Source organism: Ictidomys tridecemlineatus, chromosome 5 (genome assembly GCF_052094955.1).
Source record: "Ictidomys tridecemlineatus isolate mIctTri1 chromosome 5, mIctTri1.hap1, whole genome shotgun sequence".
Classification (NCBI taxonomy): domain Eukaryota; kingdom Metazoa; phylum Chordata; class Mammalia; order Rodentia; family Sciuridae; genus Ictidomys; species Ictidomys tridecemlineatus.
Genome location: NC_135481.1, coordinates 122,874,514 through 122,894,386, shown reverse-complemented (window position 1 = coordinate 122,894,386; position 19,873 = coordinate 122,874,514). Strand labels below are relative to the sequence as shown.

The 19,873-nt window shown below is 42.2% G+C and overlaps 1 protein-coding gene and 1 pseudogene across 4 annotated transcripts; both read left to right on the top strand.

Moving 5' to 3' along the window:
* Window positions 1–2,013: 2,013 nt before the first annotated feature.
* On the top strand, window positions 2,014–16,483 carry Atp5mj (ATP synthase membrane subunit j). 4 transcript variants are annotated; one of them, XR_013439319.1, is made up of 5 exons: window positions 2,014–2,172; window positions 4,053–4,176; window positions 4,884–4,907; window positions 14,810–14,896; window positions 16,375–16,483. XR_013439319.1 is itself a non-coding variant. In XM_078051014.1 (4 exons), the coding sequence occupies exons 2-4, from the start codon at window positions 4,053–4,055 to the stop codon at window positions 14,830–14,832; spliced, it is 171 nt and encodes a 56-aa protein (XP_077907140.1). In that variant the 5' UTR covers window positions 2,014–2,172; the 3' UTR covers window positions 14,833–16,483. The 4 variants fall into 4 exon arrangements, 3 of the variants coding, with proteins under 3 accessions (XP_077907140.1, XP_005334710.1, XP_077907139.1); XM_078051014.1 differs by having other exon boundaries at window positions 14,810–16,483; XM_005334653.5 differs by lacking the exons at window positions 14,810–14,896; window positions 16,375–16,483 and adding an exon at window positions 5,605–5,773.
* LOC144377967 (52 kDa repressor of the inhibitor of the protein kinase pseudogene) lies at window positions 5,928–16,483 on the top strand (annotated as a pseudogene).
* Window positions 16,484–19,873: the final 3,390 nt, after the last annotated feature.

The following is a 19,873-nucleotide window of genomic DNA, read 5'->3' as shown; positions in this document are numbered from 1 at the left end:
GAAAGAGACAGAGAGAGAGGGGGGTTCAGAATCTTAAGGAAAACACTCTCAAGCTTGAAATGAAGAATCAAGCCACTGAGATGGCAGAAAACACAGTTGTAGACCTTGGCCCATACCCTTGTAAAATGAAGGCAATATGCAAGCACAGGAAAACTGGCTGCTCCAACCTAGATCCACCACTAGTCCAGCCCCTGATACTCCCATTCTATAAACATTGGACACCCAGCCCAAGTCAGGACTTCTTACTCTGGAGACAGCCCATATTCCCCCTTAAATGGGTACCTACTTTCCTAAATAAATCTCTGTGTGCCTTTGTCTGGCTCATGCTGAAATTTTTTTCCATCGGGTATGCCAAGAACCCCTCTGGTCCCGAGTTAAGTTCTCCTCCTCCTCTGGGAACTCCTAGGACCCTTCTCCAGAGACATCTCTTTACCCTAGACAGTCCCAGATTCCTCCATGTGATTCAGTGGTTCTGGGTTGCTCCCCACTCACTTGGCCCAGCTCATCTTGCATTCCTGGCCAATGTTCAGAGTTAAAGGGGACAGCTTGACATCAGGCAGTTCTTAATAGGCTTGTAGACCTTTAGGCCACAGCACATGGAAAAATTGCTGAAGGCCTCTGGGCTTTGATATTTAAGGGAGGCTTGGCAAATTCACTGAGCAGAGTGAACTTCTGTCCTAAAGGGAAAAACAACAGCTGAAAGCATTTACAAATGCTATTGATGCCATTAAGTGGCCCTCTCAAAAAGCCAGAGAAACTGTGCTTGAGGCACTGTGTGTCTTCTCTGACCTTCTAGCCACAAAACACAGCATTAGATCCTTCAAACAAATGTGCTGGGGTGACCCTTTCCTTAAACATTTTGGGTTTTTTGAAGTGTTTTTCTTAGGATTTTGGATTTGAAACTAGCTATTAAAAACCTATTGATCTGGTGGGCAGGGTGGCACAGACCTGTAATCCCAGCGGCTCAGGAGGCTGAGGCAGGAGGATGGCAAGTTCAAAGCCAGCCTCAGCAAAAGCAAGGCACTTGCAACTCAGTGAGACCTTGTCTCCAAATAAAATACAAAATAGGGCTGGGAACGGGGCTCGGTGGTCACTGTCCCTGGGTTCAATCGCCAGTACCCCTCCCCCCCAAAAAAATAGCTTATTGATCTCAAGTCTAGCTTGAAGTCCAACAGTTTTGTCTTGAAAGACCTTACAATGATACTAAATTTTTTCTAAACGCTGTCCTTGTCTTTGTAAGGTCCTTGCTTAGCATCTGGATGGCCGTCTTAAGTGACAGTCACCATTTTAAGAAAAATTTCGCTTTCCGGCCAAGAGGCTCTGAGAAAGGCTCACCAGTCCTCATACCAAGCCTACCCTTCAGGGCGCACTGGGACCGCACGTCCGGGGACCCGCGCTCCAAAGCCCAGCCTGCCCCCAACAGTCCCCACCGCGCCCTGTCTTCGACTCTGGTCTCGCCCGTCTTTTCGCTCGCCCGGCTCCTTCCGGTCCGGTTTTCTCGGTCCTTCCGGGTCTAAGACATGCTTTCTGGCCGGGCGCAGTGGCACTAGCCAGCAAGCCCAGCCCTAGGGCGCCTGAGGCCGACGGCTCCCACGCTCAAGGCCAGCCTCCGCTCAGGCCCGGCCGCTTGGCCGAGGCCGGGGTCGCCCGCTGACGGCGCCCCTCTCCCAGTCAGGTCAAGAGGCCGGGCCGCGACTCAGCGGTAGGGCGCCGGCCTAGCCCGTGTGAGGCGCTGGGTTCCATCCTCAGCACCGGGCATAAACAAGGAAAATAAAGGTCCATTAACGACTAAAAACAAGGGTCCCTTTCTTCCAGGTTAGCAAGCCGTCTGGTTTGTCCAGAACCTCCCTGGTTCAGCATTACAAGGCCTCCGAAGATCCGGACGTTTGGTCACGGGATAGGACCCGCGGACACAACCCGGGCGCCCTGCTTCCCGTGGGGCCGGGCCTTCGGTGCGGCGCCTGGCCTCTGTGCCCCTCCTCCTTGCCGGCAGGACCCGCGCGGCCGCCGGGGGCGCTGTGGGACACGGGAGCGATCGGACAGGCGCTCTGGCCTCGGGCGCCGCCGCTCCTTCCGCCTTCCCGGCGGGCCGCGCGCGGCGCCTGCGCACTCGGTGACCTTTGCGGGTCGGCTTCGCGGTGTGGAGCGGCTTGAGCTATTGGTTCTGGCGAGGTGAGAGCTGGTCCCCGCCGGCCGCAGAGCTCGCAACGCGGGGAGTGGAGAGGCGGCGGGTCGGAGGTCCAGGGGTTAGGGGCGGGATCGGAGCGAGGGACAACACGGGCCCACTGACCTTGGGTCAGCCCCTTCTGCTCGCCCGCTACTCTTCTCCGGTCCCGAGGCCTCGCGGCGACACGGGTGCCGGGGGTTGGCCCTCAGACTGCGAGGGGGGCTCCGGGGTCGGGCCCCAGACTGCGAACGACTGGGGTTGGCTTCCGGATTGTGAGAGGGCCAGCCTTCAGGAGCGCGCCTCTGCCGGAGTCGGTTTCCACAGCGGAGAGCAGGAAGCCGGGAGATTGAGGGGATCCGGCCTAACGTTCTGGCCCTGATTTGGCGTGAACCCAGGCCCGCTTACCTGCTGTGCGATCTTGGCCGTCTGACAAGGACCTGCTTTGTAGGGGTGGGTTGTAGGTGCAGGAAGTAAGTCCCTCAAACACTGAGTAAATGCTGTTAAACTTAGGGAACAGCCTAGAGTAAAAACTAGGCTTTACTTTGGCCTCCAAGGTGCTAGAGACCAGGCCGTCTTTTATCCTGTAGTTCAGCCACAGCGTTTTGGGAAACAAGCACTTAGTATGCAGTACCAGACACTGTAAGCACTTGGCATGCAGTGACTCACTTCAGGGTCAAAACGGCCCCCCTTGAAGAGGTTACTGTTTATTCCTTTTGTATAGATGAGAAAACTGAGGCAGTATAAGTAACTATTAAGTGACAGCCAGGATCTGAATCTGGGCAGCCACTTGGCCTTCTTCCTTCCCACTCCTCCCAGCTATTCAAGTTTATTCTGACCTGGGGTGTCTTGGCACATCAGTGCCTCTGCTGAGAACACTTCTCCTTGGTATCCTGGCTCTTTTTTGTTTCTCAGCTCCCAAAACAGTGGCACCTAGCATGTGCTCAGTACATATTTGCTGAGTGGCTGTGCAATACAGGTTTCCATAATTTGAGGGCAGCCATTGACCTTTGAATAGGTTGGGCTTTTGGAGAATCTGATGTTACAAAACTGATGGGGAGCTGAGAAATATGGAAAACCACAGCACTGGAAGATGAGAATCCTGTATGTGACAGGTAGCAGTGCCGTATGAGAGGAGCAGGGGCAGGGCAAGACAAGATTTCAGCTGCCTCCAAGTGAGAGGTTCCAAGTGAGATGATAAGTGCTCAGATCTAGTCATTCCTGACAACCACTGCAACGATCCTCCTTTAATAGGCCAGATAGTTACAATGCCTCTTAAGATGAACACCAGGGCATCTAGTTTAGGGTCTGTGTAAATTGCAAAAGTAATCAAAAGCATTACTTAGATCTGCACAAAGCTAACTGTAGGTTCAGAATTGTATGGCTTTCTCAATCAAATTCAGTAATTAGTTAAATAATATTTTTTAAATAAATAAGTTCTGTCATATTTGGACCTCTAGCTGGTCAAAGTATGTACAGGCCCAGGTGTGAGTTTCATAAGGAAGTCACCATACCCTGACCTGTTCTTTTCAGCTTTGAATGCCGGCCATTCTCAACATGATGATGAAGCCAGTCTTTCCACTTAAAAGTCAGAAGAGTGGAGTGTGACTTTGAGCATAGCATTAATGGAAGATTGGCTTGGGTATGGGCAACATGGTGGCAGAGTGCTGGAATGGGGGCGAATGAGGTGACTGAGTGCCAAGTGACTTGCACTGTGGAGAGAAGGTGCTCACATGGGGGGACTAGACTAGGTCAAGAACAAGAGCAACTCCCTGTCAGGTGGTTGTGGGAGATGGAGTCAGACTTAATGAATAAATGAAGATTATCTTTTATGTGTTAGAGTTAGAGCAATAGTCACCTTAGTGTTTATCACTGTGTTCATTTTCAGATGCTTCAAACCATTATTAAAAACTACTGGATCCCCTTGAAGCCCTACTATACCCAGGTTTACCAAGAGATTTGGGTAGGAATGGGGTTAATGAGCTTCATTGTTTATAAAATCAGGAGTGCTGGTAAGTTTACTTATGTTTGATTTATTTGAGGTCAAGAAGAAAAATGTTTTCGGAAAGAATCACAATTCATTTATCAAGGAACTATGGCTCTTAACCATAGCATAAGATGGCTCAAGCCACAGAACCGCTATGGCACTGTGAGTCAGCTATGAAGAGGTTGTGGGGACAGTGGGGGAACTTGAGCAACTCCTTGATATTGATAAATTGTGCATTGTCCTGGGTATTGCCAATACATAGGAGATGTTCTTCATCTTCAGAGATGCAGGCTGAAGTATTGTGGGTATCATGCCCTGGTGTACAGTACTTTATCATACCTTCTCAATGGTTCTATTGGACATTTATTCACAATCAAATTTGGAGGGGAGAAATAACCATTTGGTTCTTAGTGGAGCAGAGATGAGGCCTAGCCACATATTGTTGAGCCATTGATTAAGAAGAGGAAGGAAAGAAGGCAAGACTGCAGTTGAGAGTGTGGTGGGGAGTGAGGAAGCCTTCTCTTCACTGTCCATAGATCTTCTTTGGTAGAAACTTTACCACTTCTTGGCTGTGGGACACTATAGTAACTCTGCTATTGTCTGAAAGCTTCCTGGAATGCTTTACCTAAGCTATGAAGCATTCAGCCAAATGTTGCTTTTGATAAATGAATCAATTATAAGCATTTTTGGAAAATATTGATGTAACCCATTTTTTTCTGCCTTTTATTTTAGATAAAAGAAGTAAAGCTTTGAAAGGTAAGGGTTTGCTTCTTAAAGTGGTTGGGAAATGAAAAACACCATTGTGTGTTTGCAAGAGGTATTATATCATTGTTCTAAACTAAATTTGATACATGGTTCAGTTAAGTAAGATACAATGGAAATACTTCAGAACATGAAGTTTGCTATGCCTACTGAAAAGGAGAAATCTAAATTTCTACTTTTTATAATCTGAATGGTTAAAAAAAATTATTCATTTTGTCAGTAAAACTTCCAGGAATAATAGAAAAAGAAGTAATCAGAGGTAGCTGATGCCACTAGCTGGGAAGCACAAGTTACTGTGTGAGCATGCTACCCTGTGAACGTCCTGATGGTGTGTTTTGAAAGAAAGCACCTAACAAATGTATGCCCTTGTATTAGATATTTGTTTCCATAGTGGCCGTCAAACTGTAGTCATTTGAGTTACACAAACCCTGCACTGGTCCCATGAGCTTTGGGGATGAGGTATTTCTCTACCCCTCTCACCTTTGCCTGTGCAGGTAAGCTGCTACAACAGGCATCATTTACAGGAGCTTTAAAACCCATTGGGCATTCCATGAAGAAAGAATTCCCTGTGCTTTTTCATATAATTGAAAATTGTCATTTATGTTTTCTGACTTGTTGATGCTTAATAAATGACATTCTGCTGCTGCTTTCCTTCCTAAATTGAATCTATATTATTCATCTCTTTCAAAAGGTTCAAGTCCTGCACCTTCTCATGGTCATCATTAGCCAGCTTGCTTGAGTACAGAATCGTCAGCCTGTAAATCTAAGCAGGCTTTGTTAAATGGGAACACGGAATGTCGCCATACCCTTATATAAGTACCATGTTCTTTGAGGCATGAATAAATGATCTGTGAGATGCACCACTACCATGCCAGTACTGCTTTGTTTCCCCCAAGTAGAGCCTTTGCAGTGCAGCAGGGGCCCTCACCCAGCCCACCCTCCTGAGCAAACCTGAGAATGAGGAGTAAGTCTCCACTGCCACAGGGGTTGGTGAGTCTAGGCATTAATTTGAATTCTAATACTTAATAAATGTTTGTTAAACAAATCAGCCTCTGTTTTCACACTGGGGAGATGGAGATATTAATTATGTAGACTCCAATAGAATTATTATGAAGATCAATAAGGGAAAGGAACACATTACTTAAATTGTGAACTGCTTTAGAAAAAAATAGCCGTAGACCACATGGTAGGCAAAATTAGAAGCTCTAGGAGAAAATTTTATCAGAAATTAATGGAGGCAAGTGAATACTATAAAACAATTGATGCTTCCTCTAGTTGGATTAGTATCAAATGAGTAGTGCATACTTATCTCCATCTAAATAAGGCAGTTGCCAAAGCCCCTAGAATCACATGCAGAAAAGATTGTAAAGCGGTAAGCCTGTGGGTGGGAGTAAGTCCAATTTGAGATCAGGTCTTTGCAAGTTAATACAAGTCCAGTGGTGAAATAGGAGTGATGACCCAGTGCTGGTCTCAGAAGCCTTCCTCTCTGATGCCAGAGACTTTCTATTTGTCATCTATGTCTCCAGCAGTTGGCATGGGGCCTGACCCATAGCAGGTTCCCCACAGATGACTGCCATTTACTATGGGATCTGAGCCTCACTTTGTTCTTTTCTAAGATGGGCATAAACCTGCCTTGTGTTCCTCACTGCCCCTCAGGGATGCCTTCCTAAAAGCCTTAGCATCATATTCCGTGGCTCAGTTCTGATGCAGGAGTCTGATCTTCTGTTACTTCTTTTCTGTTCAGCCTTGACAATAACTTGGTACAGCACCTATCTGAGAAATGGCTAATTGGCACTAGCCCTTTTCAAGCTGGGATGTGCACTGGAATCCCCTGAAAGTCAGGCACAGACTGGGGGACTCCACATTTTTTATCCCACTGGTCTATAAAAGAGCCTGACAATTTTTATTTCTAACAAGTTCCAAGGACATGCTGGTGCCCACTACTAGGTTTTGGAGATTGCCCATAGGAAGAACAGACTTCTAGTCCTGCCATGACACCTACTGGAGGCCTAAAGGCCACTATTGTTCACTGTGGGAACACCCCCAACACCAGCCCTTCACCATGCAGCTTAGTGCATCTGGTCACTAGACCTTAATGAGGTTTAGAGCTCACAGAAGAGGAGACAGAGGCCAAGGAGGTAGTAATATGCCAAAGGTGTTGGAGAAGGTGAGGAATGGATAGATACAGAAGGAATGGAAACCCAAAGGGTGCTTCCCACAAGAGCTGAACTGTTGCTACCTAAGGGTTCTTCAGTCAAAATCACTTGTGGTGCAGGCCTAAATTCTAGCTACTCTGGATGCTGAGGCACAAGGATCACAAGTTCAAGCCATAACAGCAATTTATCAAGATCATCTCTATGAAAAAATAACAAGGACTAGGAGTGTAGCTAAGTAGTAGAGCAGTATTGGGTTTAATCCCCAGTACCAAAAAAATGAAAATCACAGGCCAGTCATTTCTTTTGTACAGAATGTCTATCATGGGCCACATCTTGTGCAATGGTGGATGAGAGACCAGTAGAATTGATTTGCTAGCCTGGAAACAGAGGGAGAAGCATGTCATGTACTGAAGGTAGCCTGTAGGTGGAGCCAGAGCATGCCACCAGGCAATGGTCACTATAATGGTCTCAAAGGAACTGCAGGCCCATTTAAAGGAGTGTTTGGAGAGCTATAGGAGCACCCACAGTAGGGAACAGCCAACTTCAGGAAGGTGCGACAAGGATTCACACACCTGTTCTTAATGCAGTGCTACTACTTTGTAGCCCTAAAGGCAGAAGGGAACATGGATCCCAGGCTTCTGAAGATGGAATCTTAAACAGTGTGTTTAACCTAGCCTCAAAGTGATCCTTTGGAGAAAGCACCCTGTTCTTGCTTGTCACTAAATATCCCAGTGGGATGTGCAGCTCCTGCAGCCGTCAATGGGGTTGCACCTCTAGAGCCAACAGATCCTGATGACCCAGTTGCAAACCCCAGTCTGGCTACTTTGCATTGAACTCATGAATCTGCTCTGTGCCCTTTGAGCTTGTAAAGTTGCCTAGTTTCACTGATGAAGAAATGGAGGCCTAGACAAGATAGTAAGCTTCCATTAAAAGATACTTACCTAGTTGGTAAAGCAACTAGTTAACTAGTAGAACCAGGATTCAAAATCTGACCGTTTGACTTAGAATTAGGACTTGGAGTACAGTCTCACTTCCAGGTCTTTATCTGCACCAGCTCATGCATGACTGATGGGGTTTGGAGTCTAGAGAACAGATGTGTGAACAGGCACTGATGATGTGTGGAAATACTCACTGCAGTGGATGTTTGGTTTCAGTGGTCTTTCGTGGTGGTGGGAGCATCAGGCCTGGCTATGAGTCATATCAGGCTCAGTAGCCCAGCATCTGCCCAACAGCCAAGTCAGACATGGACCTGGTGTGGATCCCCATTCAGACACAGAAAAACACATTTCTAGGGCTGGGGTTGTAGCTCAGTGGTTTGCCTAGCACATGTGAGGCCCAAGGTTCAATCCTCAACACCACATAAAAATAAATAAATAAGGTATTGTGTCCATCCACAACAAAAAAAATATTTTTTTAAAAAAACAGGTATTTCTGTTGTAATTAGTGAAATTTGTACATGGACTGAGAATTAAGGATACCAAAGAATTGCTTCTTAATTACCACGATAATGATAGGGTAATTGAAGAAAATGTCTTTGATATCAGCAATGCAGATGTAATTATGAGGGTGTGAGGTGATATCTAGGAATTACTTTAAAATACATCAGGAAATATTAACCAATCAAAATAGATTGGGGAAGTAGCTTAATGGTAGAGCACTTGCCTAACACAGGCAAGATTTCCCAAGCACTGGGGGGGGGGGGGATTTTTGAGAGGAATGAGTGATGGAGGAAATGAAATTGGCTGTGATGTGTAGAAGTTGGGGGACAGATGTATGGGGATGTACTACACTATCTCTGCCTTGACATATGGATATATGTTTAACTTCCCTCAAAAGTTTTTTTTAAATACCTAAGGAAAGGGCTGGGGTTATAGCTCAGTGGTGGAGCGCTTGCCTCCCACATGTGAGGCACTGAGTTCAATCCTCAGCACCACATAAAAATACATAAATAAAGATATTCTGTCCATCTACAAATTGTGTGTCTGTGTGTGTGTGTGTGTGCAGTCAAAACCTTTGTTGGTATTATAATACCTATTTGAGAAGCCAGCACTGCAACCCTGGAAATGCAAGGTAGCATCTCAGTGAACTTGCAGTCAGTTATTTTGGACTTATGTCAGACACTCAGGATCTATTATCAAAATGATGGAAGAGTCAGCTTGTAGAATGTGTTTCCTTCTTTAATAGTGATCTAATACAGGCCTGAGCTAGTATAAATTCTTAAGCCTATGGGGAAGAAAATGTTGAAAACTATATTGGGGGATGGGCGAGTACCTGGGATTAAACTCAGGGGCACTTGACCACTGAGCCACATTCCTAGCCCTATTTTATATTTTATTAGAGACAGGGTCTCCCTGAGTTGCTTAGTGCAACTAAATTGCTGGGGTTGGCTTTGAACTCACAATCCTCCTATCTCAGCCTCCTGAGCCACTGGGATTAAAGGCGTGCACCACCATACCCAGCTTCTAGTCTATCTTTTAAATTAAATTTACAACTCAAAACTGAAATGGTTGTGACAGTGATTGTTTCTATACTGTCGTCTTATTCTTTCTTCCCTTAGAATATAATAACACTTTGGGGCTTTTCATTTGAAAATATATTCTACTCAATAATAAAAAAGTCAAGTATTACAGCTTTGAGAACTTCCCATATAACTTGTCAGATGAGTACCGTTGGAGAAAAAATCAAATTTATGTGTTATTTTAAAGGAAAATTAATCCAAATAATTAAAAATTTTGAGCAGGGGCTAAAGTTGTGGCTCAGTGGTAGAGCACTCATCTAGCATGTGTGAGGCACTGGGTTTGATCCCCAGCATTGCTCAAAAATAAATAATAAAATAATAATATGTCCATCTACAACTAAAAAATATTTTTTGATAGGTGGGTATATTAGAACCCATTAAAGTGGAGGCAAAGGTCAGTCATGGTGGCACACATCTGTAATCCCAGCAGCTTGGGAGGCTGAGGCAGGAGGATTGCAAGTTCAAAGCCAGCCTCAGCAATGGCAAGGCACTTAACAACTCAGTGAGACCCTGTCTCTAAATAAAATACAAAATAAGGCTGGGGGTGTAGCTCAGAGATTGAGCTCAATCCCTAGTACCAAAAAAAAAAAAAAATGCACATCCAATAAATGACATTCATTTCTTTAAAAAAAGGCTGCCAGAGCTCCCAGCAGCTGGGAGCAAGCATCACGCCATCTCCTCAGCCACACACGCTGCATTGGTAGATCCCTGGATTCCAGGGCAGGTCAGGAGGTGGGTGGCAGGCAGACATGGCTGGGGCATCCTATGAGAACCACCTCCTCACTCCAGCATCCAAAGGAAGCAGGTTTCACCCAGTGGAAAAAGTGTATCATGTGGAGGTGGCAGTCAGCTGTTCATTTCCATAACCCCAGCAGCTCAGGCACCCGAGACAGTTAACCAGGCCCCACCAGCAGCAAACTGGCAATGGTTCTCACCCTCCCTCCCCAGAAGAAAGCAGGAGGCAGGCGCTGGCCTCTAGCACTGCATCTGCCACTGCTGCATCACCACAGACATGGTGTGGCCCAAAGAATCTGTGCTCTTTGTCCTTAGCCATGCTTCCTGAACCCCCAGCAGGGTGCACACTCTGGCAGAGACAATGGCCCTGAGAGCAAATAGAAGATGCTATCTCTACCTCAGCCAAAACTGCAAATTAGGTCACAATGCTGGAGTTGGAATATTACAAGTGTTTGAAGAACTGATAAAAATTAGAAATGGTAAAAGAACAAGGCAGTACTGAGGTATCTTAATGTATGATAACATCCTATGTGGCATGCAGAATTTTCTGGTCTTTTTTTTTTTTTTAAGCTTGTAAGAACTTCACTTTAATCACATGCAAGAACACTATATTTTTGTCCATACCTCCCCCCCCCCGCCCCGAACACATTGTATGTTTTTTTTTTAATTTTATAGGTTAGAGTATCTTTTTTTTTCTTTTTTTATTGGTTGTTCAAAACATTACATAGTTCTTGATATATCATATTTCACGCTTTGATTCAAGTGGGTTATGAACTCCCATTTTCACCCCGTATACAGATTGCAGAATCACATCAGTTACACTTCCATTGATTTACATATTGACATACTCATGTCTGTTGTAAGAATTTTCTGGTCTTATACAATATAAGGTTTTTTTTCCTGTTACTTTGGGAGTAGTTTTATTATGGGTTTGATCTCATGGCAATTTTTCCTCACTGGCAAAGTATGTGACAAAATTATTTTTAACATGGCTTTTTGCATGTGTGATTTTGTGCAGTGCTGGGGATCAAACCAGGGTTAGGCAAGTGCTGAGCTACACCCCCGTTGTTGTTTTTCTTTTTTTTTCAGTTGTCAATGGAACAATATGTGGTGCTGAGAATCGAACCCAGTGTCTCACACATGCTAGGCAAGCACTCTACCACTAAGCCACAACCCCAGCCCAACCCCAGTTTATTTAACAAAAGTTTAATGATCTGTATTTATAGAAGCAACCTCATAAACTGAGGCTACCATCAACCCATGTTTTAATGAGCTCCTCATTTCTGCCTGCACCTGCCACTCCTCTCACCAGGAATCCTGCCTCCAGGAAATTCTGCATGTATTTGCAACCATTTATCTTAAAAGGAGATGTCTGCAAATGCCTTATTCATATATAGCTTATGTCCCCCTGTACCTGAGATGATTCCAATAAGTTGGGTCCAGGTTTTGGGTACAGCTGCCACTTACTGCTTGTGTGGCTTCAGACAAACTCCTCAACCTCTCTGGGCCTCTCACCTTTCCTGTTTCTAATATAGGGATTTGAATTGGATGACCTCCAGAGTCCCTCTCAGCTCTATGCTGCTATAGCTAATGGATTTGTAATGAACTTGAACTCCATTATCCAAAAATAAACTGAGCTGTGAAGCAACTGTAGGACATTCAGATTTAGCACAGGTCATGAATTCATCTCTTTATACCTGATATCTAACATCAGACTAGGCATTTATAGTAGGCATTCTGATTTTTAAATTAATTTAATTGAATAGGTATGCCAGTTAAAAAATAATTTCCCAGCCAGGCAAGTGGTGCACACCTATGTCCCAGTAATCAGGAGGCTGAGCCAGGAGGACCAAAAATGTGAGATCAGCCTGGGCAACAAAGCAAGAGCTTGTGTCTTTTTTTTTTTTTTAAGTGTTTAATTTTAAAGTTTCCTAGTTCTAGTGCCTCGCAGTTGCTGAGGCTGGTTTTGAACTCATGATTCTCCTGTCTACTACTCTACTAATACTAATGACAGTGAAATGAGAGTGGTTTCTGACTTCACTAGCCAGGCCAGATAGGAAGATCAGGTTCAGTCCAGTGATCTGATTCTTTCCATTACCAGAGCAGAAATTTGATTTAGTTTGTCTTCCAGAGCTAATCAGCCTGAAGGCAATGAATCTCACAGAACTGAACTCTCAAGACATTGCTGCTCAATCTAGACTCTACTGGATCAATTGACAAAAATCAAATAAAACTGCTCAGCAGACCAGAGATTGAGACTTAAGAAACTACAAAGAAAAAAGCAAACTATGCCCAAAGCAAGCAAAGGATAGGAAATAATGGCCAATAATTAAAAAAAAAAAAAAAAGAAAAGAAAAGAAAGGGCTGAGGTTGTGGCTCAGTGGTAGAGCACTCACCTAGAATGCTTGAGGCACTGGATTCAATCCTTAGCACCACATAAAAATAAATAAATAAAATGTATTGTTTCCATCTACAACTAAAAAAAGAATTTTAAAAAATACTACTCATTTTTTTAAAAAAGTAAGTAAAGACATGAAACACTTTAATGAAACAGAACACAGAAAAACAATGAAGGAAGGTCAATGAACCCAAAAATGGTTCTTTGAAAAGATCAATAAAATAGATCAATAAAATAGCCAGATTGATCAAGAAAAAAATAAAGAAGACACACTTGCTCTCAGGAATAAGAGGGGTGTTACTGCAGATTCTACAGATCCTCAGAGGAAGACAGGGAGGGCTGGGCCAGCTCTGGTGGGCACTTGCCTCCTGTGTCAAGGCCCTGGTTCCATCCCCAACACTGCAAAAAATCAATTTAAAAGGGTAATAAGGGAGTATCATGAGCAGCTTTACACGGATAAATTCTACAGTGCATAAGAAATGGTTAGTTTCTAGTATGACACAAACTGCCAAAGCTCACTCAAGAGGTACTAGAACCCAATAACCCTGTACCTTTAAAGGCATTGACTTGTAGTTTAAAACTTTTTCTCACAAATAAAGCTCCAAGCCAAAACGGCTTCACTGGCAAGTTGTACCAGACATTTAAGAGCAAAACAAACCAACTGTACAAAGATTCTTCCTGAATAGGAGGCAACACCCCCAACTCAATCCATGAGGCCAGGATTATTCTGATATAAAATAGATAAGAAGTTAGTAAAGAAAATGTGGGGCTTCTCACGCTGGCCCCGCCGAGCCCGGCTGGCCTGGCTGCCCTCCTCTGCCCGACGGGGGTGGCTGCCTGAGCAGGCGGGGAGCAGGGCGCAGGGCCTGCAGGCAGGCAACCACGACCCCAGCGGACTTCTGCACTGCCCCTGACTGCCTAGGATGAGCACGCAGTCCGACCTGGCCTCCCTGAGGTTCCTGGGGGATCCAGCCAGATGCCAGAAGTGGGTGGAGAATTGTGGGAGAGCTGACTTAGAAGATAAAACACCTGATCAACTAAGTAAACATTATCGATTATGTGCCAGACCTCTGTAATCTGTAGAACTTGTAGGACAGTTCTTCAAGTTAATGCAGTACCAACAATATCTGACCTTACCAGTCATTTGACCAATCTGTGTAGACACCAAAAACAAAAAATTTGAGTGAAGATGAAATGAAGACACTGAAACAGAAAAAAAATTGAATAAACTTCTGAACAGAAACAAAAACATAAAGAAACAAACATTAGCAATGCTCAGAACCCCAGTGCAGAAGAAAAGAATGATGAACACAATGAAGATATTTTGCCTTTAATCCTTGAAGAGAAGGAAAACAAAGAATACTAAAAGTCTTTATTTGAAATTTTGATTCTTATGGGAAACCAAAATATACCTCTGGATGGGCAAGAGGCTGATGAAATCCCAGAAGTTCTCCTCACACCTGACAACTTTCAGGCCCTGTTGGAGTGCAGGCTAAATTCTGGTGAAGAGGTCCTGAGAAAACTTTTGAGACCACAGCAGATAACACATTGTTCTGTTCAAAAACACTGTAGAAGCCATGATGGAGATCTGTGAGAGCTGCATTCGGGAAGAAACCCTCAGGGAAGCGAGAGACTCACGCTTCTTTTCCATTATCACTGACGATGTGGTGGACATAGCAGGGGAAGAGCACCTTCACGGTGTTGGTGAAGCTTGTGGATGAATCTAACCTGAGAGAGGAATTAGTGGGCTTCCTGCCTTAAGAAGCTGATGCAGAAATTTTGGCTGTGAAGTTTCACACTACTGTACCTGAAAAGTAGGGACTAAATTTGGAGTATTGCTGTGGCCAGGCTTACATTGTGTCTAGAGGATTCTCTTCCAAAATGAGTTGTTGCTTCTAGAATTTTAGAGAAATATCCCCAAGCTCTCTACACTGCCCTTCCTGTGCCTTTAACATGTAGTTGGCAAAATCAGTGCCTGTGATGAGGGTGTCTGTTGAGGAACAATTAAAGAAGTTTGTTCTTTTTTCCATCCATCACCACAACTGCTATTAGAACTTGACAGTGTAATTTCTGTTCTTTTTCCGAACAGTGAAGAAAGGCGTAAAGAACTGAAAGAAATTTGCCATTCTCAGTGGACAGGCAGGCATGATGCTTTTGAAATTTTGGTGGATCTCCTGTAAGTACTTGTTTTATGTTTAAATGGTATAAACAGTGACACAAATATTAGATGGAATACTTGTATAACTGGTTGAACATTTGTACTCTGTAGTGCAGCAACAGATTTTGATTTCATTGTTTCCATTGTTGTTCTTAAAAACGTCTTGTCTTTTACAAGAGCCTTTGGGAAAAATCTCCAGGGACAAATTTCTGATGTCTTCTTTGCCACCAGTAGCTTAACTGCAGTACTGCAGTCACTCAGTGAAGTAATGGAAAATATTGAAATTTATCATGAGTTTTGGTTTGAGGAAGCAACAAATTTGGAAATTTCCTAGGTCTCAGCAAGGTAACCTGGAATCTCAACTAACCACTGAAAGTTACTATAAAGAAAACCTAAGTGTTCCAACAGTGGAACACATCATTCAGGAACTTAAAGATATATTTTCAGAACAGCATCTCAAAGCTCTTAAATGCTTATCTCTGATACCCTCAATCATTGGAAAGCTCAAATTCAATATATCAGAGGAGCACCATGCTGACATGTACAGAAGTGACTTGCCTAATCCGGACCTGCTTTCAGCTGAGCTTCACTGTTGGAGAATCAAATGGAAACATGGAGGCAAAGATATAGAGCTTCACCACCATTTATGAAGCCCTCCATCTGACTGACATTAATTTTTTTCTAATATATATGTCTTGCTAAAGATCATGTGTATTCTTCCTGTAATAAGTGTTGAGAATGAACACTATGAAAATGGACAAAAGTGTCTCAAAGCATCTTTGAGGAACACTTTGACAGATCAAAGGTCAAGTAACTTGGCTTTGCTTAACATAAATTTTGATATAAAACATGATCTGAATTTATTGGTAGATATATATACCAAACTATATATAACTAAGTCAGAGCTTCCTACAGATAATTCAGAAACTGTTGAAAAGACCTAAAAAACTTTTTAAAATGGGCTTTCTCTTATATTTTATTGCTAAGAGCTATAGCCAAGTAGTATTTTTGGTTGAAAGGTGACGCCAGCAAGCCATTGAGATGATATGATTATGTTAAGATTTGCATTCTTATGGATATTAGACCCCTGTTGTCCACCCCGGCCTGCTAAGGAACTCCTGGAGAGTTCCCATTGGTTGGGGAAGTGCGGTAGGAGGGAATTCCGGAGGAGGGACTTCCTGTTGGCATCAGGGAGAATGCAGCATGTGTCGGTGGACAGTCGTGTCCCCCCCCCCACCAGTGTACGGGGCATTGGCAGATTGGCAGCAGTTTCAAAAATAAAGTTTGTTCCTGCTTGAGTGGCTCGTGATTTTGTGCCCAGCCAGACTGCAGCATTTTATATTTGGAAGAAAAACCATAAGGTGTATGTAGGTCACTTAATCACTAAATATCATTGCCTACAGGCCTCTCATGAACACATTAGCCATTGGTAATCTGCCAATGTACATGGCACCTGTTTGAGCTCTCATGCTGTAAAAACTTATCTGTTCTTCCAGAAGACCCTATTGGAAGCACCAGTTTCACCTCTGCATGACCTCTGCGACTAGCACTCTGGAATTGTTTTAGTTGAGTCTTTTAGAATATAAAACATTTTATTACTATGGATTCAGTTGTCAGGTATTATTATCAATTTTGAAGAAATAAATTTTGAGGAGGCATAAGAAAGGAATGCATCTTATGAAATGTTACAGTGAAGCCTACTATTGACCTTTGACTACTGGGAGTTTTAAGTGTGTTAGAATCTGTAATCTACAATTAAGGGAATTAACCAGAGTTGTGAGCTATCACACAGATTTAAGTATACAATTTGTCTTTATCAAATGAACTGAAAGAACAAGTTACAGTTAAAGTTTGAGTGGAAGAGCCGGCTGTGGTTGTTCCACTTCTGGTTGTTGCTGTTTACATTCCTTTGTTTAGCCTACCTCTTCATAAGCCTACACCTTCATTTTAGCAAGTAAATGTTGAATACTTCTGCTTCACGGTCAAGACAGAATCAGAAGCCATTGATATGGGCAACTTGTCTATTTTCTTTTTCCATGACTATATCTACTGCCTTGTCTTGATTTATAAGCAAAACCTGAAAACCTACAAAACAAATGTTTTGTGGTGTATCTAGAAATAATACAGAAAATATTGCTGTTATTTTTGGTGAATAAAATCAATTTTATATAGTTTATTTCAATCTAAATAAAATGTGAAATTTGTTTTAAAAAAAGAAAATTATATGAACACAGATGTAAAAGAATCTTAACAACAACATATATCAAGGATAATACATTATGATCAAGTGGACTTTATCCAAGAAATGCAGAGTTGTTTTTGTAAATTAAAAAATCAATCTGTGTAAATTGCCTTTCCTCCACTAATGCTATGCTGGAGATGGAACCTAGGGCCTTGGACATGCTGAACTACTGAGTTACAGTCCGGTATCACCATATTAATAAGAAGAAAAATCTTATAATCATCTCAGTAGATGGAAAAATTAAGCCTTGGGAAAAATTAAATATTCATTCATGATGAATACTCTCAGCAAATGAAGAATAGAGAGAACTTTCACACTACTGGTGCATCTATGAAAAACTAACAATATTCTTAACAGTGAAAGACTAAATAGTTTCTTCTTATGAACAGGAACAAGGCAACGATAGGTACTCAGACCACGCAACATTATACTAGAAGTTCAAACCATTGCAACAAAGCAAGAAAAATATAAAAAAGGCTCAAATATTGTAAAAAAGTAGAAATTTATTAACAGTGTCTTGATCATCTTTGTACAAAATCTTGGGGACGCTACCCTGTGGCTATAAGACCTGTTATGTGTTTTTAGCAAGATTACAGAATCAAAAATCAATATACAAAAATCAGTTGTATTTCTATATAATGACAACAAATGAAAACTGAACTTTCAGAAGTTCTATTCACAAAATTATTACTATAGAAATATGATACATTTCAGATAAATTTGGCAAAAGATGTGCAAAACTTGACTACTGAAAACCACACAACATCATTAAAAGGAATTAAAGACCTAAATCAGTGGAGAGATATACAGTGTTGATGAATCAGTCTTGTTCATATGTCAAGCTTCTTCAAGACAATCCCAGTGAAAATCTAAATAGGCTTTATAAAAAGTGTCAAGTTGATTCTGAAAGTAATACATAAATGCAAAGGGTCCAAAGTAACCAAATGTTTATTTTTTTGTTTTTGTTTTATGGGGGGTGTCTTGGGTTTTTGGTTTTGGTTTCGGTACAGGGGATTGAACCCAGGGGTGCTTAACCACTGAGCCACATCCCCAGCCTTTTTTATATTTTATTTTGAGACAGGGTCTTGCTAAGTTGCTTAGGGTCTCACTAAATTCCTGAAACTGGCTTTAAACTTGCAATCCTCCTGCTGGAGGAGCTGCTGGGATTACAGGTGTGCACCACTGTACCCAGCACCAAAACATTTTTGAAAAAGTACAAGTTTGGAAGACTACCTGATTTCAAGACTTATTATAAAGCTACTACAATCAAAACAGGAAGCAAGTAGTGAAAAGACCAGTGGAATGGACTAGAGGGTCCAGAAGTAAACTCATCCTTACATGCTGATTGATTTATGATTAGATTAATTAGGGTAGAATCATCTTTCCTATCTCAATAAATGGTTCACGATTGTGAGCTATCCAAATGAGACCAAAAAGAGCTGTGTCTGGAAACAGATCACAGAAATAAAAGCAAGAGCTGAGATTATAAACTTTCCAGAAGAAAAATTTAGAACGCTCAGGTTAGATAAAGATGTATTTTTTTTAAAAAAATTATTTTTTAGTTTTAAGTGGACACAATATCTTTATTTTATTTTTATGTGGTGCTGAGAATCAAACCTAGTGCCTCATTCATGCAAGGCGAGCATGCTACCACTTGAGCCACATCCCCAGCCCCAAGATGTCTTAAAAAGTAAACAACAAGCACTTACAATGAAAGAAATTCAGTAACTAATTGAAAAAACAGGTAAAAAATTTGAATAGATATTTCACAAAAAGGGGGGGGCAAATAAGCACCAAAAAATTGCTGACTATCATTAGTCGTTACAGAAATACTAGTTAAAACCATAAGCACCCATTGGCATGCCTAGCATAAAAATACTGATTACACCAAACATTGATGAGAAAGTGGACCAACACTTCCATGCACTGCTGGTGAGACTATGAGGTGGTACAACCACTTTGGAAGCAGTTTAGTCATCTCTTTAAAAGTTATTTGTATTTAGCATGTATAGCTTTTACAATGTTGAGGTATGTTCCTACTATCCCTAGTTTTCTAATGTTTTGAACATGAAGGTGTATTGTATTTTGTCAAATGCTTTTTCTGCATTGAATGAGATGATCATATGATTCTTCTTATTTTTAAGTCTATTAATATGATGAATTATGTTTATTGATTTGGTATGTTGAAACAACCCCTGCATCCCTGAGATGAATCCCACTTGATCATGGTGTACTATCTTTTAATTATGTTTTTGTATGCAATTTGCCAGAATTTTATTGAGAATTTTTACATCTATGTTCATTAGGGATATTGGGCTGAAGTTTTCCTTCCTTGATGTGTCTTTGTCTGATTTTGGTATCAGGGTGATACTCACCTCATAGAATGAGTTTGGAAGGGTTCCCTCCTTTTCTATTTCATGAAATACTTTGAGGAGTATTGGTGTTAATTCTTCTTTGAAAGTGGTGTAGAAGAACTGGGGAAAGCATTCCCGCTAAAAACTGGAATAAGACAAGGATGTCCTCTTTCACCACTTCTATTCAACATCATCCTTGAAACTCTAATGAGAGCAATTAGACAAAAGAAAGAAATTAAAGGGATACAAATAGGTAAAGAAGAACTCAAACTATCACTATTTACTGATGACATGATTCTATATCTAGAAGATCCAAAAAATTCCACCAGAAAACTTCTAGAACTAATAAATGAATTCAGCAAAGCAGCAGGATATAAAATCAACACCCAAATGCATTTC

What these genes read in the sequence shown, in the direction of transcription:
- Atp5mj (XM_005334653.5), top strand. Translation starts at nt 4,053, where the DNA reads ATGCTTCAAACCATTATTAAAAACTACTGGATCCCCTTGAAGCCCTAC. An exon ending in TTATAAAATCAGGAGTGCTG is followed by an intron (nt 4,177 to 4,883) that starts GTAAGTTTACTT and finishes CTTTTATTTTAG; the next exon opens with ATAAAAGAAGTAAAGCTTTG. An exon ending in AAGAAGTAAAGCTTTGAAAG is followed by an intron (nt 4,908 to 5,604) that starts GTAAGGGTTTGC and finishes CTCTTTCAAAAG; the next exon opens with GTTCAAGTCCTGCACCTTCT.